At 43.2% G+C, this 27,368-nt stretch overlaps 1 protein-coding gene across 1 annotated transcript in view; it reads right to left on the bottom strand.

Annotated features, from left to right (window-relative positions):
* Positions 1–388: 388 nt before the first annotated feature.
* The window catches only part of VWF (von Willebrand factor), a 196,636-nt gene continuing 169,656 nt past the window's right edge, over positions 389–27,368 (bottom strand). The window contains exons 44-52 of the mRNA XM_056862312.1: positions 24,716–24,826; positions 22,706–22,889; positions 21,397–21,437; positions 15,814–15,930; positions 12,722–12,820; positions 11,170–11,298; positions 9,089–9,128; positions 3,290–3,387; positions 389–711 (exon numbers count right to left, since the gene is read on the bottom strand). Of these exons, the coding sequence (XP_056718290.1) occupies positions 523–711; positions 3,290–3,387; positions 9,089–9,128; positions 11,170–11,298; positions 12,722–12,820; positions 15,814–15,930; positions 21,397–21,437; positions 22,706–22,889; positions 24,716–24,826 (1,008 nt within the window). The 3' untranslated portion in view covers positions 389–522. The remainder of the gene's footprint in view (positions 712–3,289; positions 3,388–9,088; positions 9,129–11,169; positions 11,299–12,721; positions 12,821–15,813; positions 15,931–21,396; positions 21,438–22,705; positions 22,890–24,715; positions 24,827–27,368) is intronic.

Below are 27,368 nucleotides of genomic sequence, written 5' to 3'. Positions count from 1 at the left end.
CCATGTTTCCCCATCCAAAAGAAACAACAGGCCAACAAAAGTAATCTGAACCTGTCTAACGGTCATAGACATTTATATCCAACACAGAGTCCTATTTCTTGGCCCTGTCCCACTCTCCTGGCTCACAGTCTGGACTTTTACTTAGACGGTTCCATCAGCATCGACAAGGGAGCCAGACTGCCAAGCAGGAAAAGTGCTGGCACTTGGGTTGCTCTATGGGTTCTGGTGCCGGCAGTCGCATCTTCTTGATAGATGATGTTGTGAGTCCCTTCAAGCATGGGCAGACCACAAATATTTCAGGTAAACAAACACATTTTTGAAAGCAGAGAATATTGCAACAGTGATATTGTTGGAAAGTAAGATGTCCAAACTATGCAGCTGAGTTTGGGGTTTATTGCTTGGTGTGTTACAATGAATGCTTTGGTTAGGAGAACAGAATCAAAATGCAAAAACTAGACTCTGACTGTAAGTTTCGAGGTCGGGAACAAACAGCTTGCACGCTCATCAGCTTCCCAACAGTATTTACGGCTTGCATTTCCGAGAGAGACATTCGCAGTGTCTGGCATTAAAAACTTCGTGCTGTACGATGGAGCCGTTGGGACAGTGGAGGGGTACTTGCATCGAATCCATTGCAGTAGCAGAACAACAAGAGCACTGGTCCTCAATGCTATGCGCTGTAATGTCATAAACGGCTTTGCTGACACATTTGCCCTGCAAGTGAAAGAAGAACTATTGGGCTTCTTTGACACAGAAGAACATTCTGAAAATCCAGATTCTGCGTGAGATCTGCTCACACAATCTCAGGTAGGAGATAAAATGTCAGGTTCTGATACAAAATTATCTCTCTGCATTTGTGGAGCTGGATTCAGCATGCACACTTGTGCCCTTCACACCACCCCCTCATGTATATTCTCCACTCCGTCTTTTGTTTGCATTAACCAAGATTTAGCATTAAATATGTACCACTCATAACCATAATTTTCCACTTAACCAGGTTTTGCAAACCAACTTCGAACCTTGGTTTAACATTCTGATAGAGATGCAAACTCTGGTTCATGAGGTGGGCAGTAGCAATTTGTGTGGTGGGTCTGAGGGAGGGTTGCCAACCTACCCACTTGTGGTGGGAGCCTCCTGCTCATTAGAGTGGCAAGGGAAAAATGGGGCCGGTGATGGCAAATGACATCATGATACTCTCGTCTAGGAAGTTCCTAGACATCCTTGACATACTTTCCAGGTAACAATGTTGACATCCTTTCTGGGTAACAATGTTGATCAATACTTCCCTTCCAAATGCTCCACCACAAAAGCTCCCAGGTGTTGAGGGCAGAGGCCTGGTAACCTTAGTCATAGGGAGTATTGCAGCTTCCTAGTGTTGCCATCCTCCAGGTAGTAGCTGGAGATCTCCTGCTATTACAACTTATCTCCAGCCGATAGAGATCAGTTCCCCTGGAGAAAATGGCCACTTTGGCAATTGGACTCTATGGCATTGACATCCCTCCCCTCCCCAAACCCTGCCCTCCTCAGGCTCCACCCCAAAAACCTCCCACTGGTAGAAAAGAGGTACCTGGCAACCCTTCAGCTTCTACCACTGAGCACCACTGAAGGTAGAGGGGAATTTGATACCACTGCCAGAGGGAATCAGGAGGTGGTGACAGAGTGGCCCAGACCCATTCCATGGTGCTCAGTGGTGGGAGCTGGGATATTCCCAGTGACCCATTGCGTGAGCACTGCTCAGTGTGGGTCCACATCTGCATGCCCAATCAATGCATAGGCTGCGAGTCTGCTTATGCGAATAACAACCCCTTTGCTGGATACGGGCAACAGACAGATTTATTGGGGTGGGGGGTGGGAAATTATGCCACCATTTCTCTATAGTCTCAAGGGGGCTAACACCACCACAACAGGTTGCAAGGGCACAAAGCCATGTATCCAATAACAAGATCTTTAAAAATGCAAGATAAAAATAAAACGTGAAAACCAATACAAATTTTAAGATTAAAAACAACTTTAAAAGATTAAAAACAAGCTCACAGGGAAAAAAAAACACATACCACCGAATCTGATCATTTTCCTATTAAATATTTATACACTTGAGTAGGTACTTGAAAATTAAAAAACACAAAATTAAAGAAATATATACATATATACATACATATACATATATACATATACATACACACACACACACACACACACACACACACACATATATATATATATATATGATTCTCAGGTAAAAACAAAAGGTGCAGAGCAAGTCCAAGCAGCTAAGCCTCAGAATCTAGTTTTCACAGTTGTGTCGATATTTTCCTGGAAAAGCTTTGCTTGTTGAAACAGAGATAGCGCTGCGATTCTAAGGCTCCTTGACGGCCAATTAATTCGGGGGCTAATTGCGTGAATAAGCTTTCCAGACTGTGCTTGAATGCCTCCGTCACTATGCTATGCTGCACATAATGTATAGTGTGCTTTTATTGAATTTAAGAAGTCTGTTACAATATAGTGAAGGAAGGATGAGTGGAGTAAGAGAAAAAGGAAGAAGAGTGGGTTTTTGCACACTGCTTTTCTCTACCTTTAAAAAGTAAAGGTCCCCTGTGCAAGCACCTGGTCATTCCTGACCCATGGGGTGATGTCACGTCCCGACATTTACTAGGCAGACTTTGTTTACGGGGTGGTTTGCCAGTGCCTTCCCCAGCCATCTTCCCTTTACCCCCAGCAAGCTGGGTACTCATTTTACCAACCTCGTAAGGATGGAAGGCTCAGTCAACCTTGAGCCGGCTACCTGAAACCAACTTTCGTTGGGATCGAACTCAGGTCATGAGCAGAGCTTGGACTGCAGTACTCCAGCTTACCACTCTGCGCCACGGGGCTCACTGTGCCACAGGGCTCCTTTAAGGAGTCTCAAAGTGGCTTACAATCACCTTCCCTCTCCCCAAAACAGGCACCTTGTAAGGTAGGTGGGACTGAGGGAGTTCTGAGAGAACTGGGACTGGCCCAAGCAGTCGCTCAGCAGGCTTCATGTGGAGGTGTGGGGAAACAATCCTGGTTCACCAGATTAGAGTCCACTGCTCATATGGAGGAGTGGGGGAATCAAACCCGGTTTTCCAGATTAGAGTCCACTATGCCATGCCAGGAGTTCCTATTCCATAAAGGAAACAGGACTTACTGCATGCAGGCTGAAATGGGCCTGTTCTTTGGGAGTTGTTGCCAGTGTGTACCAAAATGTGCCACACGTTGTCTCCAGAAACGCCCTCCATTTTTATTTGCTGTTCATAAAATAAGGGTAATTTACCTCACAGTAATGGATATTCAGCTGGCTTACAGTCATACAGTTGCCCACTTTGACATATTCCAGCCTACCAGTGATTTGCTTGCATTCCGGTTCCACACCTAAAAAGGCAGGAAGAAAAGTTCCGTGAGAACATCTGGAAAAAAGACACACACCAGGGCCGGTTCTCCAGCCAAGACACCCCAGTGACTGCTTGATGGGACAGAGGAGGGCGCTGGTGCCATGCAGAGGCTCAGTTCTCTTCCAGCCATCAGGGCACTGGAGGGGACTGGCATCTTTTCCTGGACCCATGCCACCACTGACCCTGTCTGAACCGCAGGGTCTTCTCTTGAACCGGACTGATTGCGGTGCAGGCTCAGATGCTAATGGGTATACTTCTCTTGGGACAACAAAATACCTTGAACTAGCCCCCACCCTATATATTTAATTTTGCATATTGCAACAGCGCCATGGTATAAACTAATTAAAAACGACCACTCTAGATCCCTCTATCTAGTTAACATCGCAAATGCTAATATCAGAGCATCTTTTACATCACTGCGCTTCCAATCCATGCCAATGGCATTACTGGCTGGTAGAGATTCTCGATTACCAAGGGAACAATGTGTGTGCATTCGTGGATCCTCAAAATCGGTTTGCCATTGCCTTCCCCAGTCATCTACACCTTATCCCCAGCAAGCTGGGTACTCATTTTACTGACTTCGGAAGGATGGAAGGCTGAGTCAACCTTGAGCCGGCTACCTGAAACCGACTTCCGTCGAGATCGAACTCAGGTCGTGAGCAGAGCTTCTGACTGCAGTACTGCAGCTTAACAATCTGCACCACGGGGCTCCTATTTTTATAAAGCATAGGGCCTGCAATTCTACACTCAGGATTCAACAGTGATCTCTGGTATAATCAATGAGGACATTTTGGAGGAAAGGTTCCAAGTGAATTATGGTCCCGAAGTCTAGGCCTTCTCCAGTGGATTTTTATTTTCATTCTATTTACTATGTTTTTCCGCACAGAGCATATCAATGCACCAAAACTCAGAGTTCATACCCTCGTATTTATACATTTGTCTAACAGCCCTAAAGTAGCAACTTTCTATAAGATTACGGCTCCCTGCCTTGCTAGGGCTTCATGTTTCCTCCTGGATAAAAACAAACAAAAAAGAACAACAAAGCTTCCTGATTTGGAAAGTGTTTCTGGCTGCTGGGCGGCAAAAGCCAGCTCTGCTTCGAAGGATTTCATCGCTCCATTTGACAAAACGTGTCCGAGAAGAATGGAGACACAGAAAGCCACAATAGTCGACACAAACCCCACCGCAAAATAACTGTCAGCACAGTGCTTGTCTATTCTTTGCACCTGGCTGAGAGAGGTTTGATCCAATTGCCCGCGGCTGGCTTGCTCGTTTTCAACGCATAAGATACAATGGAAGGGCGCACAAGCCAGTTCCACATAATCATTTTCAAAGAAAAATATAATCAGACTGAAAGAAAAAGTAAGAGAGTCATTAAGGGACGGCAGTAATCTGTCGCTTGCAGAATTAAAACAAAACAAAAAGACTCCAAGACAAATTTCAACCCACGCTTGAGAAAAATAATCAGGTCTGTCTGTCTCAATATTGCAAAGCGTTTATCTAACAACTTGTAGCTACTACAAAATGTTACAAAATAGTAGTAACAAAGGTTCAAAGAAACTGCGAGACATGTATTGCACTATACATACAATGAGCAAAAACAAAAATGTTGCTAATATAACACAAAACCACAACAAGGTTTCTCCCCTTTCTTCTTTTTTTCTGCCTCAATATTACAACCTGCCAGTTCCAACTTCACAGCATACCTTAAGGCCTAAGTACACATTATGTTTTCCCTGGAAATGCCACATGGTCGGCTCAAGGGGTGTGTCCCATGCTTCACAGGTGTGTGCGGGTCTGATTCAGATCAGGTTTTAGACCTTGCCCACTCATGCTCTTTTCGCAACCTGCTATTTGCCCTGTTGGGAGCTGCATGGGTACTTTCGAGCAACATGTCACCCTAATACGGTGGATCAAATTGAATGCCCCCCCCCCCGGGATTTGTAGTCAGCAAAATGGCACGGTGTTGGGAAAACGATGCCCCTTCTTCATACATTCCACAGCCCCAATCCAAATCAGACCTACATGCACCTGGGAAGCACAGAACAACTGATGAATGCCAGCTTAACTGACCTTGGATGTCACCAAAGAAAACCCTAATGTACAGTTAGGCTCTTAATGTGACCAAGTCTGATTCTTAACGGCTAGTGTAATTAGTGGCGGACAACAGGATGAACTCCTGCCCCGCAGCAATGTCCTCAAGTAAACTTATAAGCAGGAGGGCTTCTGAAATTCTCATTTGAATTTTTCTGGGAGTCTTCAAGTGGCCTCTGCTGAAAAACATCCTTGCCGGATTTTCCCCATACATTCCAGATGCCCTTATGCATGCATACAACTGGAACGACCAGGTTAACACACAAAATATCACAACTGTTTTCATCATGAATGACTAAGACTGCCCCTTGATATTCACTTTGCTACTGGTGCAGATCAGCAAACCATCATGAAATAGTAATAATGATCTAGCTGAACATTTACAGTGGATTGGATCCTGCCTAGATTTCCATAGGCATGGGGAGGGGCAATCTTCACTGATGCCCTCTTCCCATCGGAGACCTCTAATTCTCCCCCAAGCTATTCTGAGAGTCTCCCCTCCCCCAGGAACAGCATTTCAGTGGGTGTTTTGGGCTGCCATGAGAGGAATCAATGAAAGCTGCCTCCCCCCTTGTGCCTGCAGAAATCTAGGCGAGATCCAAGCCATTGGTGTTCTTCAGTCTTCTTGGCTGTTTCTTCCTCTTAGCACCCTTTCCTCCTTCTCTTCTCTTACTTCCCTCAGCCTCATTTCCCCACACAGCTGTCAGTCCTATTGGCTGTGTTGACCCATGTGGTTTTAAGCGGCACTGAGGGCAAGCCCACTGAAAATGGCACAAATACTGCTGAAACTGTGCAAATGTGTTCATGAGCCCTGCAAAGTGACTGAAAACCGAAGGTGTTCTTCAATGGTCACAAAAGAAAACACCAGAAGAGCAAAGTGGCTTGAATTCGGCCCCAAACCTAGTCACCCTAATATTCATGCTAATTGCCTCAACCCTGGATCAGAAGAAAACAAAATCTACCCTTGAATCTGTTGAGCCAGAAACTTAATGTCGTCGGTCAAATGTAAAAATTTCAGAAATATTCAAGTACAGGTAGAGTATCCTTTTCCCGGATATCCTATATCCGGACTGATCCGAAAACTGGACCCTTCAAGCCGGCATGCAGGCAGATCTGTGCTGCCTGCTCTCAATGTTTCCTCTCACCTAAAAAAAATAAAATATGGTGTACACTGCATTGTAGGTGGAGACTGAAAGCCTGTTGTTAGTTAGTTTGTTGTTTGTTGTTGCTCTTGTTTAACAGCTGATACTGGTATTCTGGTGAGATAGTTACACCTTTGCTTTTTGATGGTTCACTGTACACACAATTATTTAAAATATTGTTTAAAATTACATTCAGGCTATGTGCATAAAGTGTATATAAAACATAAGTGAATTTGGGTCCCATCCCCAAGATATCTCACATGCAAAAATTCCAAAATATTCCAATGTACGGAAAGATCCGAAATACAGACCACTGCTGGTCCCAAGCAGTCTGGATAAGGGATACTTAACCTGTACCATCCCAGCAAAAGTGCTCTATCGGCAAAAGAATGCCCGCATTTTGCTATTTATTTTCTGCAGTATTTTCCTCAGTTAATTAAAAGTCTCTCTGAGCCTTTTAAACATTATGTTGCCATCTGTTTTATGTAAAGGTTAATTGACAATTTTCAGTAACCGTCCGTGTGCTTTAATCCTGGTAGGCAGATAAAAGGCCTCTTAATTAAATTACCTGGCGAACACTCTTCAGTTGATCGTCTATTATATCAAGAGCTCCGCTGACTTTTATTTCTTAAAACCGGAACTTGCTGATATATGGATAAGCAAAGGCAGGGAGTGAGCTTGGAGTTAACTTCCCCAAACTGGGGTTTTGTTACAGCAATTACTGTGGCTACACAGGGACCGGCGGCTGGGTGCCCCATCTTTTATTTATTGGCACACAAACAGAACAAAAAGAAAGAGGAGAGAGACAGCATGGAGGGCGGGAGAGGTGCTGACATTTTGACCTTCCAAAGGAAGGATAGCTTTCAGAACTAAGCAAATTCTGCCTATAATTATCCACCATATAATTTGGCAACCTAAGCCTTATTTAGGGTCAGGGTGAACAATTAATAGGGAAATGATCTGGTGGGGGAATAAGGAAAAAACAACACAGCGCTTAAAGAAATATAAAAGTGTTTTCAGGCTTCTCATAGCTGATGCACACCATTTTTGTGGATTCGAATTGGAGGCATTCATTCTTGCACCCCTCCCAAGTTTATTTTTAGGAGACCCCCAAGTAAGGATTACTCCCTTATGAACTGTCTGTCCTCCGTGTTTCGATATGAATCTCTGTTCTGTGCATGCCTCCCTACTGGAAACATGCAAGGTGGGACAGCAGAACTGCCCTTCCACAACAGAAGCCGAAAGGAAGAAAATGAGACCAGAGCAGTAAATCATTCAGAGATGTGGCAGGCAGTCTCCCCTGTGGGTGTACATTGGGCCGACAGAAACCTTTAATCGATTTATTTATTTCCCATAGCACACTAGAAACTCTTACACACACACACACACACACACTAGTATGCCCCTACAAACAATGTTGTGTACTGGCTGGATATTGGGGGACCCAGGTTCAAATCATCACTGCCATGATGCTCAATGGGTGATCTTGAGCCTATCACTGTCTCTCACCTTAAACTACCTCACAGAGATGTCGTAAGGATAAAATGGGGGGAGGGGAATGATGTACACTGCTCTATGCTCCTTGAAAGCATAGCAGGATACACATCTAATAAGTAAGTAAGTAAATAAATAAATAAAAAGCTTAAGAAGAAGAAGAGTTGGTTTTTATATGCTGACTTTCTCTCCCATTTAAGGAAGAATCAAACCAGCTTCCAATCACCTTCCCCTCCACACAACTGACACACTGAATTAGGTGGGGCTGAAAGAGCTCTAAGAGAGCAGTGACTAGCCAAAGGTCACCCAGCTGGCTTCATGTGTAGGAGTGGGCAAACCAACCCGGTTCATCAGATTAGCGTCCACCCCTCATGTGGAGGAGTGGGAAATCAAACCTGGTTCTCCAGATCAGAGTCCACCGCTCCAAACCACCGCTCTTAACCACTACACCACGCTGGCTCCCCAAACAACAGACATGATGTGAATGAGCCAAAGATAAACTTGTTTAAGTCCTATTACTATCAAACAGAAAGTTAGAAGAGCTGAGCTTCTCTTTTGACTGTTTATCTACATACATTTCAGAGGGAAGATCACTCTCATAACCAAGAAGTAATTGAAATGGCCATTAAATCTGCACATTCTCCACTGCTCTTATGCCTGGAGGTCTAGCCAAGAACTGGGATGTCTGTCTTTTGTTAGATCCATTGAAGGTCATGTGTATATCCATTGTCATTTCAGATTTGCATAAACATCTGGTTCATGTTTCAACTGTGAACAACTTAAGAGGAATAATTCACCAAATACGTGGTCTAAATGAATAACCTGCATTAAAGTGTGCTCTTATCCTAATTAACAAAGTTGGCTGTCTCATTTTCTTTATATTATTGGCATCCACAGCTCTATATTCAGAAATGTGGTGCAATCTTGTCTGTTCTCAGAAAGAAGACTTACATGTCTCACAGCAGGTGTTGTCAACCTTGGCAATTTTACCCTGCAAAGAAAACACATCTCATTTCAAAAAATCTTTGTATTTTAGAAAATATATTTAATAGAGCTCTCTCTCATTCTGCACTTTCCTTCTCTCACTGTGCATTCTGAAATCAGTTCTATTTGGATAGATGGCAGAACTTATTACAAGGGACATGGAGCTGCTGCCAAAAAGGGCAGCTCCATGTCAAGTTCCTTCTGCACTTCTAAAACACCTGGCACACCTTCATGCACTCTACATTTCCCTGCCCCTGCTCCACATAATTGGCTTCCACTGGTGGAGCAATGAAATTCTCAATGCAATGCTATCAAGACACAGGATAATAGAGAGAGTAAGCGGGAGACCTTGCCATTTTTGGTAGCAGCCCTGTGTCTTTTGCAATGCTTAGTTCTGCTCTAGGAAACATGAGCTATCAACTTGCACAGACAGTTGATCCTATAATTCATACATTAAGGCTGGTGACCACTCTGTCTCTCAGCGAAATGTGTGAAACAGCTTTCAATCTCCTTGCAATCTGTCTCTCTTAAGGAAAAGAGCCACTCATACAAAAGCAGGTGGCTTACCTGTGCTTTGAGTGGCCACCTGAGAGGTCACACGCTTGGAACTCTGCGCAGGACAACTTTGGAACCTTCCAGAGCTCTTTTGCCAAGGAACAGACATTGAGGCTCCTCCCACTGAGCCCCCTCTGTACCCACTTGGAATGCTGGGGCAAGCGCTTTCCCACTTACTTACTTCCAACTAGCCAAAGGGTTATCAGTTATCAATGAGATGGATCTCTGATGAAGGGAAGGAGAGCAGGCTGTGTGAGTGCAGAATGAATACCAGTTGCAGTAAAGCAACCTCCCTTTCTTCTTTGGGATCCCTGTGCAACCCCACAATTGGGATGCTCCTGAAAGTAGATGCTGACTTTAATTAGGAAAAATGCTGTGCAGGAGGAAACTCTCCTGAAAGCCACCCATGCCCAGGCTCTCATGTAGAAGAAGAAGGAGAGTTGGTTTTTATATGCCGACTTTCTCTACCTTTTAAGGAGAATCAAACCAGCTTACAATCTCCTTCCCTTCCTCTTCCCACAACCGACACCTTGTGAGGTAGGTGGGGCTGAGCTTCATGTGTAGGAGTGGGGAAACCAACCTGGTTCACCAGATTAGAGTCCGCCGCTCATATGGAGGAGTGGGGAATCATACCAGGTTCTCCAGATTAGAGTCTTAACCACTACACCACCCTGGCTCTCTAAAGATCCTAATGTTTAACAAACATGGAGCCATTTGGCAGCCTTGTGGAAGAAAACAGGCTATGTTCATTAGGAAGAGGCTGGTGATGTGGACATATCTTGAACCTAGTGGCCCTAATTGTGGTAGGCGTAGGCTGTTCCAACATCTAGTAATAGAAAGTCATTGTCAAGGACATTGGGAAGAGACATGCTTGCCAGTATAGAGCATTCCATAGCAGACAAAAGCTACTTAGCTTTCAGATAGCTCTCCAAAATCCCAAGGTAGGTAGGGAATTTTGTTCTCACCTTTAGGATTCAGCAAGAACTCTGGAATAATGACGTCGGCCAGAAAACTAATAAAGAGCAATGGGCTGGATCCAGCACAACATTTCTTTGTATGCTAGAGTTCTTGCCAAGCGGAAAGACAAGAAAAAGATCATAGTCTGCTTATTGTGCAAAGTCAAACTTATTGTATGCCCACTTGCAATTCCGCTTGCACAAGATCTTGCACAATCAATTTCTGTGCACTATAATTTAAAAGGAGGAAAGAGCTGGGTGTTGCATAAGATCTCGTACAAGCAGCATTGTGCTAAGTCCCTTCATCTTCTCGCTTGTACATTACTAGATCCAAGCTAATATCTTTCGGAAGGAACTCCAGCTGTTCTTCCCTACCTTTTCTGCCTTTCCCAATGTCTGAATTTAAATTGCAAGCTCCTTGGGCAGGAATGTGTCATTATGATGATGATGATGATGATACTCTGTAAAGCACCACTGTATAAACAATAACCACAGTCCTTTGAAATATGCTCAGTATCCAGTTGGTTCACAACTTACTCCTGCAGCCAAGCATTTATTGGTGTCAAACGGTGGACAACCAGTGATTCTCTTTTCCCATATGAACTCTCCTTTCTCACTGATTTTACAAGAATGGCTGTCACACCCATCTTGGATTGTCTCGTTGGCCTGCAAAAAATTTCAGAGCCATTAGGCATACCAAAATAAGGCAATGTTAATGATCCATAGTTTTCAAGGGGAAAACCCCCCTACAAAGATGAGCAGATGAGATTAAAAGGACAACAACTGTTGTACCCTGGGAATGAGCAGTGTATTCCCTCATCCCACATATTTGATACAACGTGTGATACATAGTGCATAACCCGTTATTTCACCCTTGTAAGGAGTGTGGGATTTGAGTATATGTGCTTATGCCTGTATCACATGTAAATGTGTATGCACTGTGGAGAGCACATGGGGAACTACAAAACCCAATACATGTACAGTATATACAGTTAATAAATGGTGATCTGATCCTTATGATACCACACAGTATTTTTTTTTTGCCTTACTGGATAAATGAAGGAATATAACTTGTTCAACAATAGCTGTAATAGTATATTTATTGTTTGTTAGTGTTATAGTGGCATTTGTATTTAGTATATTTATTGTGTGTCAGTGTTACAGCGGCATTTGTATTTGGGTTTTTGAATAGATTTTTGCACTATTTTGTATGCTGCTAGCTTTGTTTAGACATTAGTACAGCATAGAGTATTCTTGAGTTTGGTTTTTACCACACAGTAATGGCCAAACTAGATGATACCCTGTCCCTGAGTCCACCACAAGGATGCAGCGCCATTTTAGAGCCTTTGTATTTTCTTTTAAAATTACTGGAGGGGGTCAGTCCTCCTGGGACCATGGCTTGGGGGCAATGAAGGGCTCGTGTCTCCCCTCCTTGTGCCATTTTGAAACCCTGAAATACCATTCTGGTTGTTGGAAATGGCACAGGGAAAAGACAGGAGTCCCTGATCCACCTGCCCTGCGCCACAGTCCCTATCAGGGCCTCCCCAGGTTATTCTAAAAATTTTAAAAACAGGCTCTAAAATGGCACCATATCCCTGCAGCAGACTTAGGGGACACAGTATGGTATATTCTGGGCCTAACAAACCAAGTGAGTCAATATCTTTCATGTACCAAATAATTTACACAGTGCAAGAATGGAACTGAAATTACTGTGAGCACCTTTTCTCTTCAGAGACAGGATAACACCCTGATCAGATAGATGCAATGGACTCCAGAGTAGGGCTGTCGATTCGGTTCCATCCGAACCTAAAAATAGCCGAATTTCCCCCGATTCGGCAGTTTCTACTTCGGATGTAACCGAATTTTTAAAAGGCGGGAAAACGACGAGCCGAATTCGGCGAGTTCGGGGTGATTTAGTTGCAAAAGTGTGCAATTGGATGCTTCTGCAGCATAAAAAAATAGAAACCTCTTCAAAGCTAGCCCTTTGAATGAAAGAATTGAAAGAATCTGACATTGACACTGAAAGAATGCTAAATTGGTGGTAGAAGAAGTGCATCAATTCAGAGACAGATGTATGAAATCAGCTGACCTTCAAATATTGCATGGTCCTATCCCTCAACCGTATCGCGCATACCGTTGGCAAGCATTTACCACAGCAGGAGCCAGGGACCGTTTCCATTCTGTAATTCTGCATTGAAAGAAAATCAACCATTACTCTGAAACCTTAGAACTAACATAGAAAATAAGTTTATACATAGAGGTACAACCACATTATCCTAGTATGCAATTTAGTATGTTTTAGCGTGGTGGTCTTGCAAGCATAACATCTGTAAAGTGGTATGCACGTTGTTAAAGAGAATCTTATGAGACGTGCTCAGGCCAACGGGGCATCTGTCTTTGGAGATGCTGATGCTGGGGTTAAGACATCTCATCTGAACATCCTTAATCCCTCAGTTACCAGGTTACAAATGATGCTGAATTTGGATAGCCCACCAAGCATGAACATTTAGAGCTCCATAAGAAATATAACTTTTAAGTAAATAATGGCCTTATTTCTAGCATATGTAAAGTGAAACAAGGATGGTATGCATGCTGTAAATTGAGAAAAATAATGGCAGAATTGGCTTGCAATTATTGTTACTAATAACTGTAAAGATGTTTGTTTTGGGGCTGCTGATAGATTGCCAGGAAGTTTTACTATTTTTTTAAACAGAAGCAAGCGTAGGGTTGGGTTTTTTGTTTTGTTTTTTGCATTAAGTAACATACTGTAATGTCAACTAAGCAACATGGAGATCATATGCAATTGAGGTAGTGGAAGGATGAACACTGAAAATGGAGGAGGCCTAGACACTGGACTTTTCCGTACCCATTTTATATTGGACCCATGTACTCTGTGGTTTGGGCATGATCCCACATAGATCTGCTTCAGTACAAAGCCAAGATCCTTCTTTGGTACCTTTCTCAAAGGTACCAAAGTAGAAGAAATGGGTGGGGAAGAGCAACTGGAGAAGGCACATAATATATGCCTTCTGGGCATGGAGTAGGGGGTCACTGGGGGTGAGAGGGGGCAGGTAGTTGTGAATTTCCTGCATTGTGTAGGGGGTTGGACTAGATGACCATGGCGGTCCCTTCCAACTCTATGATTCTAGGATTCTATATGCATCTTTACAAGGGGAGTCTTTCCAAAGACCTTGTGGGAGGCCTTTATTAGGCCTTTCTCCCTAGGCAACCAAGGGCCAAACACAATTTCTACCCAATGTCAAGATTACCCTTCCTGGGCAAAGTGCTCAGGAAAGAAGTGGTAGTGCAGCTCCAGGGATTTCGGGATTATCAAGATCCCTTTCGGGCTGACTTTGTTGTCCTGCCTTCACCAGGCAGCTGACAAGGGAGTGCCTCTCTGTTGGTGCTTTTGGACCTCTCTGGGGATTTCAGTGCCATAAACTGTGGTATCTTCTGGGCCATCTAACGGTGATTGTTTTGTATAAGCTTCAATCTTATCCAGCATGGTGGTCCCAGAAGGTGGTGGCTGGTAGATTGCTGTTCCATCCATTGGCTTCAGCCTAACAGGTGCCACAGAGGTCCATTGTTTTCCCCATGCTTTCAGACATTTTTGGCCAGCCTAGGCTGGTTGAGCAGCTGTAACCATTCCTAGAAAAGGTCGATTTGGAGGCCTTTGCCACACAGGCCTTGAGAACGGTCACGTCAGTCTAATGTTACACACTCTATGTGGGGTTGTCTTTGAAAATGGGTTGGAAACTTCTACTGAGGCAGAATGAAGCAGCCAGAATGTTAAAAGGGGCTGGGGGTGGGGACAACGGTTTAGTGTTTCCAGTGTTGTGATGTGAACTTATCCAAAAGAAGTCTGTCTTCTTTATGATCATTAGATTATATTTCAGTTTGGCTAGCCACAAAAAAAATCTAAGTATTTCTGGAGGGGATTAAAAAGCAATGTATCTGAGGACAATATGGGAAGCTACCATATACCAAGTCAGATAGAGTTGCCAACTGCCAGGTGGGGCATGGAGTTCTCCTAGAATAACAACTGATTTCTGGACTACAGAGATCAGTTTCCCTAGAGAAAATGGCTGCTTTGGAGGGTGGACTCAGTGGCATGCCATCCTGGCTGAGCTCTCTCCCCTCCCTAAACTATGCCCCCAAATCTCCTGGAATTTCCCTACCCAGAGTTGGCACAGGTCCTGATCTAACTGGCAGTGGCTCTCCAAAGTATCAGAGGCAAATCTTTCCCACCCTCACCCTGCCTGAGATCCTTTAACTGGAAATGCTGGAGATTGAACCTGTGGCTTTCTATGTGCAATGCTCATGATCTGATACTGACCATCCCAAATTATATCTTTATGTTTGCAGCTAATTTTTTAAAGTGTACGTTAATGGCTTGGGTTTGTTTGTTTGTTTGCCATCAAGTCACATCTGATTTATGGCAACCTCGGTGGGGTTTTCAAGGCAAGAGACATTTGGAGGTGATTTGCCATGGCTTGCCTCCGCCTCATGACCCTGGTATTTGTTGGAGGTCTCCCATCCAAACACTAGCTAGGGTCAGGACTCAGGGCTGAAAGTGTGTGATTGGCTCTAAGTCACCCAGCAAGCTTCATGGTATGAATAGGGATTTGAACCTGGGTTTCCCAGGTCCCAGTCCAACACCTTAACCACTACACCATATTGAATCTCCTGCAAACATCAGGTTTGTGGTGTGCAAAAAATAAGTCCGTGCTTAGAATCACATTTATCAGATAGGGCCAAGGTTTGCTACACTTTTCTGTTGAACCTGTAGATACAAATTTGGGTTTGCTGCCATGCAACATGTAGGAAGACCCAGATTGATTTATGATCAACCAAACAAAAAAAGACAGCATTATTGCCATTTAATACTCTTTGAAGACTGTGTGAATTTATATTATTTACAGCAAAACACTTTATATCTAGAGCTGGTACAGAAACTATTCATACAATCCAAGACATCGCATAATAGGTGACATATGATTGGCTCCTATTGATATGAGACACATATTGCATGTCTCCATGACTTTTGGCAAAGTTTATGAAGACAAATACGTGTCTTCCAACAGAAGTGTGAGCACAAACTACTACGCACACCACAGTTTGGAACCGATCCCAGACAATCAAAAGCCAGTAGGACTTGAAGGCCATAACATTCTCTCTTACCTTGGGGCAAGGTTCACAGGTAGTTTTTTCACATGTCAATTTGTATTTCAAATACAGTCCCCTTTGTAGGTTGCACGTACAGTTGGTGCACTGATCCAGTAACATGTGTTTTCCTGGCTGGAAGATCAGAACAAGTTTGCAATTCTGAGTGATAGCTGTTACTCATCAAAAACATCTAAAATGGGCCATTCTACACCAGATGAACAAAATTAAACTGTACAGCCTCCAACTTGCTTTTCCTGGACAAGCCAGGCGCAAACGCTTCCCTATTTAATTTGATTGGAGCTCATATTTAATTTTATTTGAGGCCCTTATCCATCTTTCGCAGGTCGAGCAAAAAAGATTATGATGTAACGGCTGAGAAATGAAATGCTGATGTTATCGAGCAGCCAAAAGGCAAAATGAATACTCAGATGTTAAAGGGCTGCACGGTCATTCCTATCCCAAACAGTGCTAATGTGAAACTTTAACTGAATTCTCTCCAGTCTACCAAGTAAAAATTATGAACACAGCTTTAGTGCCTGTTTCTTTTAAAAAGTGCTGTTTCCCTGCTAGAACTGTGTGTGCGTGTTAAGGGCCATCAAGTAGCTTCTGACTTATGGTGACCCTATCTACAAATAGTGTATTTTAGTGTATTTTACTGCATTTTATTTATTAAGTATTATGATAGCTGCCCTGAGCCCAGCCTTGGCCAAGGATTGAGGGTGGGATAAAAATCTAAATAACCAAATAAACAACAGGTTGTGTTTGTGTGTTTTACGTGCTGTTCAGTCACAGCTGACTTATGGCAACACTGTAGGGTTTTCAAGGCAAGAGACATTTGTAGGTGGTTTGCCATTGCCTGCCTCCTCATCATGACCCTGGTAGTCCTTGGAGGTCGCCCATCCAAATTCTAACCAAGGCTGACCCTGCTTAGCTTCTGAACTTTAATGAGATCAGGCTAGCCTAGGGCTATCAAGGTCAGGGCATACTGGAAGCCTTCAATCTCTCTAAGCCCATAACCCATCTAACCAGACTTGAATCACAGGAGGATCAACTTTTCAGGGGTTGTCCTCTATCAAAATGACACACTGTGGTGGATCCAATCATCCTCCAAGTAGTCTTCCTCCATCCTAAGAAGCCTTCCTGAATCTTAAGTGGTGCTCCCTACAGCGGAAGACTCACTTAATTTGGAGAAGGTACCCTTAGCTTGGTGGAAGGCTTCAAACTGGAGCCAAAAGGAAAGGTGGGGGATAAATATTTTAATGAATGAATGAATGCATGGCAGGATAGAGATATGATAGGGATAGGATGACCCCATTATATAGAAAAGTGTACAATGGTTGTTCAGGAAAAAAAGGTAAAGGTCCCCTGTGCAAGCACCGGGTCATTCCTGACCCATGGGGTGACGTCACATCCTGACGTTTCCAAGGCAGACTTTATTTGCGGGGTGGTTTGCCAGTGCCTTCCCCAGTCATCTTCCCTTTACCCCCAGCAAGCTGGGTACTCATTTCACCGACCTCGGAAGGATGGAAGGCTGAGTCGACCTTGAGCCAGCTACCTGAAACCAACTTCTGTTGGGATCGAACTCAAGTCGTGAGCAGAGCTTTTGACTGCAGTACTGCAGCTTAACACTCTGCGCTACAGGGTTCCATGGTTGTTCAGTAGCTTGTTTTAAAACGGAAAAGAATTCAAAGCAGGCTTTAGGGCTACTGAAACACACGCTTGCATTTAACATGTAGATTTGGCCTTAAATGAATAGAAAAAAAGATTTTCAAAGTTTGTCCTGCTGTCCCCACCCCCACCCCGGTAATTCTCTTTTCTCTCTCCCCCCGCCAACCTACACATTATCAGGATCAAATATTTGAACATTTTTACTTAAAAGCAGCTGGTGGATCAATTAGATCCAAGCAGTGGTGCAGTAGGAAGGGGAATTTTCTCTGGGGATCTCCCCACCACCACCATCTAAATCACAGTCACCCCCACCCACCACAGCTGCAAGACCCATGGTTGAAATTATTTATTTAATTATTATTCATTCTTATATTTTGCTCTCCCCGGCAAAGCAGGGCGATTTATAACAAAATCATACAATACATATAACAAGCTGCATAATATCACATTAAAACAATCCCTATAATAAATAAAAACCCAGCCCCGTAAACATCATCAATAGATAAAACCAGTAACCGATGTATAAGTATATAAGATGGTGCTCCTTTGTAGTATATATGCTTTCGCAGGGCCTGTGAGCAGTGTGGTCCCCACAACACATAATAATCAGAATAAGATATAGATGGGGGGTAGGGTGTCTAGCACTGATGGAATACTGTATCTGTCCTATACCACAGGCCTGGTGGAATAGCTCTGTCAGGGAAGCCCTGTGGAACTCCTTAAGGAGACTATTCCACCAGACATGGTCGAGGACAGCCGGACACTCTTTGGGGTATGCAAAGTACAGGGATATGTATTCTTCATCTAGCAGTGCAAATAGCAGCATGGGAGGGTTTGCATGCGCAACAGAGAGAAATAAACTCTTGTTTCCCATGCCTACTTCCAAACCCAAATTTCAATACCTTTATTGGCATACCATCGATCAAATAAAACCAACCCTCTAAACATCATTTAACCTCCGCCTCTTTACAATTTCATCAAAATATTTAGCCACAGATTCAATAGTCTCAAAATCTCGGGGGGATAACAACAAATTTGATCTTACTATCATCAGCTTGATCTACATGATTTGAGAGAAAGAGATCTAAAAGGACCGCACAAATTTCACAATAAAATGGACAATACAAGAGCCTATGGTCAATGCTTTCAATCTCCCCCAGGGCACATTTACACACCCTGGCAGAGTATGGAATTTTCTTGTATCTCCCATACAGAATAGCAGAAGAGAGAACATTAAAACGGGCTAACATAAATGCCCTCCGGAGATGAGGGACAGTAAGACAGGACAAGTACTCTGGCAGCCATGCCTACTTTCTCAGCACTGCTGCTTCGATTCAGTTATGCCCCCATCCCCAGCGCTTTTCAGAAAAAGTGAAATCCCATCATGAATCTCCCACTCAATATACAGTGCAGTTTTCTGTCTTTTCCCTTCTCCCCCTGGGTCTCAATTTTCCCTTCCTGCATTCTTCTTCCCCTTCTCCCCCTTCTTTGACTATCTTTCTCTTCTCCTTTTTCCCTTCAGCCTCTACCTGTCTCTTTTTCTCTTTCCAGTTGTGGGATTTTGCAAACATGGAAAGGGGCATATCAGTTACTAAAAATTTTTTAAAAGCTTTGCTGGTCTTCTGAGATACTGATTCCCTTCACAAAAATGCATAATGCTGAAGAGGGGGAAATCACATAGATGGGATTTATTGATTTCTACAGAGACATTGTAATATGTTGTACTATAGCAATCCCTTTCCTAGTTCAGTAGTCCCAGGTTTCCACAGAAAATCTAAATGCCTAAATCCTTGTTGGCTCGGAATAATGTTTGCAGTATTGAATCCAATGGTTTGCCATTCTTTAAGTTGGAAGCATTTGTTTAGAAAAGGAAATCTGGACAGTGTGCCTTAGCAGCAGGCCAGAATCAAACACCCAGATACCGGTAATACCCCACATGTTTGGGAAAGTTCCCATCTGGATCAAAAGTTTACATTATTTCTACACAGACCAGTCCTGGACAGTAAAGCTCCATTAACAAGCAGATTACTATGGAGGGCTTGGTAAATATATAATGAATTGACTTTTAAAAAAAAAATGCTAGTCAAATACACCTATGAAATGCTGAACTGAGACCCCTTACAAGGCCCTATCAACATCTGCTAACACAATGTCAGCCAATGCAACCCATAAAAGTATCAGGCCAACGAGTGCCTGCCTCTCCCTTGAACGCTCCGCTCAGTAAAAGCCTGGGAAACCAGATGACGGTTACAAGGGAATTCCAGTTGGTAAGTCAAGCCACCTGGTTAGAAGTCTACAGCACAGCTCCGAGCAGCAGAATGAATGCCGTCAAACCAAAGTATGGGAGGATAAAGCCAGTAACTGGATACAAAATGGAAATGTAAAGGGATTAAGGAAAAAAAAAATAAGTGGCCACAGGAATACAGTTGCCATAGGAGACTCCAAACGTGGAACTGTTCAATGAATAAGTTAACAGGGCCAGGAAGCAGAGGTGAGGAAAGAAGATGAGAGGATTTTCCTTGAATCAAAAAAGAAATCTGGTGAAACAGAAATGCATATTTCAACTGGGGCAAAGACACAATTGCAAAAATATGTATTTGGAGAGTACTATATACATACATGCCCTGACCTGGATGGCCCAGGCTAGCCTGATCTCATCAGATCTCAGATGCTAAGCAGGGTCAGCCCTGGTTAGTATTTGGATGGGAGACCACCAAGGAATACCAGGGTTGCTGTGCAGAGGAAGGCACTGGCAAACCACTTCTGTTAGTCTCTTGCCATGAAAACCCCAAAAGGGGTCGCCATAAGTCGGCTGCGACTTGACGGCACTTTATACACACACACACACATACATATATATATATATACATACATACATACAGCCAACAAGTCACAGCTGGTGTGTGTGTGTGTGTGTATGTACATGCATATACACACACACATACATATGCGCACGCGCACACACACACACACACACACACACACACACACATATATATATATATATATATATATATATATATATATATATATATATATATATATATATATATATATATATATATATATAGCCAACAAGTCGCAGCTGATTTATGGCGACCTCTGGTGGGGTTTTCAAGGCAATGGACATTCAGAGGTGGTTTGCCATTGCGTGCCTCAGCATCACAACCCTGGTATTCCTTGGAGGTCTCCGATCCAAATATTTGCCAGGGTCGAGGCTGAGAGTGTGTGACCGGCCCAAGGTCACCCAGCAAGCTTCCACAGCAGAGTGGGGATTCTAACCTGGGTTTCCCAGATCTTAGTCCAACACCTTAACCACTATACCATGCTGGCGCTTTCTCTCTCACACACACAAATAGAAAAGAAATCTGGAGGAATGTTAAATGTAACACAAACATGGATAAGAAGCATTTACAAGAAAATATTGAAGGATAAACTTGAACCAGGAAAGAGAACATTACACAAAAGTATTCAATACAGCAAGCTGCTCTTTAATATCTTGCAATAACAATAGTAATAAGGACAGAAGAAGAACCCTACAGGATCAGACCATGATGGAACTGAAGATGTCTATCTACTTTGACAAGCTTGAACATTAAAAATATTTCTGTTTCAGTTCTTGAATATGAAGAAGTAACTATAGATTAATTTGAACTATAGAAGCTTTCTGAAAGAACTCTCAGAGCAAAAAAAAAAAGCTTTTTAAAAAAGAGTTCTGTCCTAAAACTTCGCACAAGCTCACTGATACTGTGTTTTTATGGTTCCTTCAAATTGTCATATTTTTTTTGTTCACAAGCTTAAGACTCTCTGTTAGAGATCAGAAGTGTACTTATTTCCAAACAGATGCATTCAAAATTGATTTTAAAAATTTAACTGGGTCCCCTTTTCCCAACCAGAAGATCATTAAAACAGCTGATGAGCTGATCTTACCCCAATAATGGTGCCATTGAAAACACAGCCATTCACAGGATCTGTAAGAGAAAATGTAGGTGCTATTAGAATCACTACAAAGATGGTGGCATCAGGATAGCTAGGACTGCTGAGAACCACTTAGGGACCCCTACAAAGACTTCTTCTGGGGGCCCATTCAGACCCAACCCAACAGTTCCCATCTTAGCTGGCTTCTCTCCCCTCCCTCCCCTCCGCTTTCCTTCCTCCTCTTTCCTATCCTGCCTTCCTAATTATATTATCAGTCATGCCTACTCTAACCTTGATCCCTCCCTGCTGAGACTGTATTTATCCCTCGGCTGGTACCTGCCACTTGGCTGGCACCTGCCGCTGGAAGGATGAAGGGCACCATTAGAAATTTTAAGACGTAGAGAATTTTTAACTGGAAATGTATTTTTTAATTTGTGCAATGTGAGCCTCCCCGAGCCTGGCGTAGCTGGGGAGGAATGGGATATAAAGGAAGGAAGGAAGGAAGGAAGGAAGGAAGGAAGGAAGGAAGGAAGGAAGGAAGGAAGGAAGGAAGGAAGGAAGGAAGAAAGGAAGAAAGGAAGAAAGAAAGGAAGAAAGAAAGGAAGAAAGAAAGAAAGAAAGAAAGGAAGGAAGGAAGAAAGAAAGGTAGAAAGGTAGAAAGGTAGAAAGGTAGAAAGAAAGAAAGAAAGAAAGAAAGAAAGAAAGAAAGAAAGAAAGAAAGAAAGAAAGAAAGAAAGAAAGAAAGAAAGAAAGAAAGAAAGAAAGGTTAGTTTTATATACCAACTTTCCACTTAAGGAAGAATTAAACCGGCTTACAATCACCTTCCCTTCCCCACAACAGACACCCTGTGAGGTAGGTGGGGCTGAGAGAGCTCTAAGAGAGCTGTGACTAGCCAAGAGAGCTGTGACTAGCCAAAGGTCACCCAGCTGGCTTCATTGGATGAGTGGGGAATCCAACTTGGTTCTCCAGATTAGAGTCCACCACTCCAAACCACTGCTCTTAACCACTACACCACGCTGGCTCTAATAAACCACCCTGTGAAAGCAAAGCCCACAACTTGTCCAGTTCCACGGGTCCAAAAGATGACCTGGGCATCCAGAATTTGTCCCCCCACCCACCACCACCACGGCAGCCTTGAGCGTAGTCTGGTCATCACATGAAAGAAAGCTGGGGACAAACTGTGGAGCCTCTTCTCTGAGCCATGCCAAGAGTTTCCAATTTAAGGCGCTTTCCCACAAACTATTCACGAAAACTAGAAATCAGATGCCAGCACAGAAAAGTCGTCCCCCAGGTTTTGTTGGACTCGTTCTACATGTTTACCACAACGGCAGGAGGGGCAGCAGCCTGTCTTTCTGTCACAGCGTAGCTCTGTTCCCAGGGAGCAACTGGGGGGCTCCATCTGCACACAGGAGACATTCTTGTCCTGAACGAAGACTTCCTCATTCACGCGGACGCACTCCCTGACGACGCATGGGTTTGAGGGGGATTGCCACTCTGAACCAACCTATGAAGAGAAGACGCCAGGAAGATCATGAGGAAGAGACACTACTCCTTTCTTTAGAGGCACAGGAAAGCATCATGGTGGTCATTTTTGCCGCTCCTTAGCTGCCAGGGAGGGGAGGAAAAAACTTCCTTCCTTTCCTTGCCCCCTGCTGCAAAGCAACCGGAAATTCTTCCCGGAGCAGCAAGCAAGAGTAGGTGAACATCACAAACAAATCACGCGAGGGGCAGATGCCAGATCTGCCGAACATCCCCTCAGTCTGGAGCTCTTAAAACAGCAGGTGTTAGGCACGGATGAACCTCCAACCCGCTGAATTTTAACCAAGTCTCTATTAGCCAGATGAAAAGTAGTGCAGCTAAGCCCTCTGACAGAAATGCAGTAAAACACATCCATCAATCTGGTCCTAATTACAACCAGGACCGTTTTTCGTATTTTGGGAGTGTGTATAGGGTTACCAGGTCCCTCCTCTCAACCAACGGGAGATTTTTGGGGTGGAGCCTGAGGAGGGCGGGGTTTGGGGAGGGGCTTCAGTGCCATAGAGTTCAATTGCCAAAGTGGCCATTTTTCTCCAGGTGATCTGATCTCTATCGGCTGGAGATCAGTTGAACTAGCAGGAGATCTCCTGCTACTACCTGGCAGTTGGCAACCCTAAGTGTGTAATACATTTCCAAATCTCCCCAAAATTGTGTAATCAATTTCCAAACATCCCCAAAAGTCTTGTGGGTACCAGTAACACTTGGCCACCAGTAAAACTGAGGATACAAAAAGAACAAAATTAAGTATTTGTATTACGACTTTCTACCAGCTATCTAAGCTGGTATAAAGGACTGTGAACATTTTTGGCGCTCAGTATGTTAAGAGCTATGCAAGCTTGTTAACCACCCCATTAAATCAAATTACATTTCGGATTGAAACATCAGCACTGAAAAGCACGCAGCTGCTCGTTTTAAAGTGGTTTCTCCCAGAAAAACAGGAGCAAAATCATCACTATTGAAGTGTGCTGAATTCTCAAGAATAAGAACAATGTAAACTGAAGCGGGAGGGAACAGAATGATACTCTACAGTCAGACTTTGGGGCACAACCCAGCCAAAGTTAAGCCTTTTATAAGTTCTACTGGTTTCAATACAAGAGTCAAAATGTTCATTTAATGCCCTCCCACTGAAGTCAAAGGGACTTAAAATGGTTTAATTCTGGCTGGATTAGGCCCATGATCAGCAAAAGCATTTTAAAAATAAAACACTTTTTTGTAGGAAGCCATTGCTTATCACTATTGATTAATGTATTCAAATGTCTGGCTTTCCCCATTCCAAAACCTATGGTGGATAACAATTTAAAAACCACATGTAAAATGTGAAACTGAAGCGGCTTTTGGAGTCAATAGGTTTTGACTATTTCAGTAAAACCTGGAACTGCTTAGCCTTTTAACAGGCATTTAGAAAAACTAAAGAGAAATTACCCCTATTGTGAATGGTTTCTGTACTTTTCTTGACTGCTTTTGAATTTCATATAATTACATTGTGATTGTGCTTTCTGCATTTCACTGCCCTTTAACCTTTATGTTTATAATGTGTTTCTTCATAACTTCATATTGCATGTGTCTGCCCCATGAGGACCCACTACATGCATCTGAAGAAGTGGGCTCTAGGCCATAAAAGCTTCAGTTAGAATAAAATCGTGTTATTCTTTAAAGTGCCGCAAGGCTCCTGTTTATTTAGGTTCATTTTTTTTAAAAAAAAAAAAAAAAAATGCCCAGGGGGCAGGGGGAAGCCTCTTGTATAAGAAGGAAAACCTGACACCACATGGTAAGCTTGATGAAAATGCAACTTACTGGGTGCCAACGAACGTCTTCATCACCCCGAGACCAAAGTGCCACTTCATCACACATTGTCTTGAGGCATTTCCCACAGCATGCACCTTCTTTGTTATCATATTGATGTCCCTGGGATAAGGGTAACAGCAAAAAAAAAAAAAAAAAAAAAAAGATATGAGCCGGAACCTAATCAATTTTGCAAAGGCTAGAAAGATTAAGGGTCTCCAAATTGATGTATGCAGAATTCCTGCTGGAATCTAGTATTTGACACATTATTTGCATTCCTGAGAAGCGCAGCTATATTTTTTTCTCCTTTATCAGATGTGCATTGTCTTGGGTATAAATCTCTCACGATGCTGTCTGATCTCTTAAGGGAGGAGGCCGCTCGGTGGCTAGTACAAATTCTGGCTATAAAGAAATTTGTGGACCTTTATATGTATGTGACAGATGAGAGAGAGAGCGCATACAGGTGCATGTGCGCACACACACACACACACACACACACTAAAGCCCACAGATTTCTTTAAGACATCTGTAACCCACCAAGCCAACAACTGATGACTGCAAATACAAAACAACAATAACACTATGAAAATAATAAATCATCATTATAGACCAGCAGCAACAAACTTGAAAATGTTTACAGGAAAGCATTGTTAACATTTATAAAGGCAGTATAAAATGTAAGTGTATTAAACAGTAGAATGTATTAGTTAACATAGACCTGTATTGACCCTGGACCCTGAAAGACCTGGGGGAGGCAGAAGATTTCTCCATAGTTCTTAGATGGCCTACTGAGGTTCTCTTCCACGCTCTTTTAAGTGAGACCCGGGTTTCAGCTTTCTGTGGTGGTGGTGATCTCCCCAGTATGGAGTTGAGTCTATGAGGAGATCTACCAGGCCACCGTATAGCTTACCTCAAATTATAAGGCAAGCGCTCTTGATTTACATGGCTGCTGTCTGTATGGCTCTTTTTGCATGGTTATTATTTTGGTTTAACTCATCGCTGCTTAAACATTTTATACATTTTTTTAAAAAAACAGTTATAGAGTCTTTATCAAGAGTTTGAGCCAGGGCAACTTTGGTTCAAGTCTCATGACAGTCATGAACTTGAGAAGGGGGACCTCAGACAAACTATGGCTCCTGCAGTTGCCCCTCTGCCATACAGGGCTAATATCTATGGCTGGCGCATGGCCGATAGAGAAAAGGTATGTGAAATTAATGCAGTACTAGAAATACAATGGATACAAGAGTCTGGACTTCAGAAGGTTTCTGTGTTTGTTTATTTAATTTCATTTATACCCTGGCTTTCTCACATGAACACACATGAAGCTGCCTTATACCGAATCAGACCCTTGGTCCATCAAAGTCAGTATTGTCTACTCAGACCGGCAGCAGCTCTCCAGGGTCTCAGGCAGAGGTCTTTCCCATCACCTGCTTGCCTAGTCCCTTTAACTGGAGATGCCTGGGATTGAACCTGGGACCTTCTGCATGCCAAGCAGATGCTCTACCACTGAGCCACAGCCTCTCCCCAAGAGCAATAGAGAGGGGCATCTCTATTGCTTTAATGATTTAACCCCTTTGTTGTCCAACGGGGACAACAAAGGGGTTAAATCATTCTCCTCTCCTCCATTTCATCCTCAACAACTACTCTCTGAGAGAGGGTGGACTGAGAAAAAGTGACTGACCCAAGGTCTCTGAGGAGGAGGAAGAAGAAGAGTTGGTTTTAATACCCCAATTTTCTCTACCTTTAAGGAGTCTCAAACTTGCTTACAATCAACTACCCTTCCTCTCTCCACAACACAGAGGTAGGTGGGGCTGAGAGAGTTCCAATAGAACTGTGACTAGCCCAAGGTCATCCAGCAGGCTTCATGTGAAGGAGTGGGGAAACCAACCCGGTTCACCAGATTAGAGTCCGCCACTCATGTGAAGGAGTGGGGAGTCAAACCCGGTTCTCCAGACTGGAGTCCTCCGCTCTTAACCACGACACCACACTGGCTCTCCATGGCAGAGTGGGTATTCAAACATGCATTTCTCAGATCCTTGTCTGACACTCTAACCACTATACCACACTGGCCCCATGTGTTTCGGGTCCCCATTGGGGAGAAAAACGTGGTGTGAATAAATAAATGTCTTCTGACAATGTCCAGCTAATACTTTTTACACAAATCCTTTCTGCAAGAATTAAATACTCTCCTTCCCTTCAAACACTAGTCCTCCTTAAAATCCATGTCCTTTTGATCTTTATTACTTCTAATGGCAAGTCCTTTTACACTCAGACTGAACATCTGGGGAAAGACAAACGTTGCTGCTTCAAAGCAAACTGTCAGTCTGAAATACTGGAGATTAAATTTATAGTTTTCATGGCCAGTCTCTCTCTGCTGTTAATATATCATGTCCCAACACACGTGGTGTGAGCTCTCTAGCTTTACTGAGCAAAACACTAGCCTAATCATTAATTTAATTCAGTTTACTAATTTAATAATTACTATTAATTACTATTAATGTAATGATTAATTTACATTTAAGTAGTTAACTGGGGATGATCAAAAATGTGTGTTGTTGAAAACTGCATTAGCAGCTGCTATATTATGCACCTAGGTTCACAACGCCCAGGAAGCAGGAATTAAAGCCATGTTGACAGATAAAAGGTTTGTCCTTGTGCAGGACTT

Source organism: Euleptes europaea, chromosome 17, assembly GCF_029931775.1.
Source record: "Euleptes europaea isolate rEulEur1 chromosome 17, rEulEur1.hap1, whole genome shotgun sequence".
NCBI lineage: Eukaryota > Metazoa > Chordata > Lepidosauria > Squamata > Sphaerodactylidae > Euleptes > Euleptes europaea.
The sequence above is the reverse complement of the archived record's forward strand: the minus strand, read 5'-3'. Positions and strand labels throughout refer to the sequence as shown.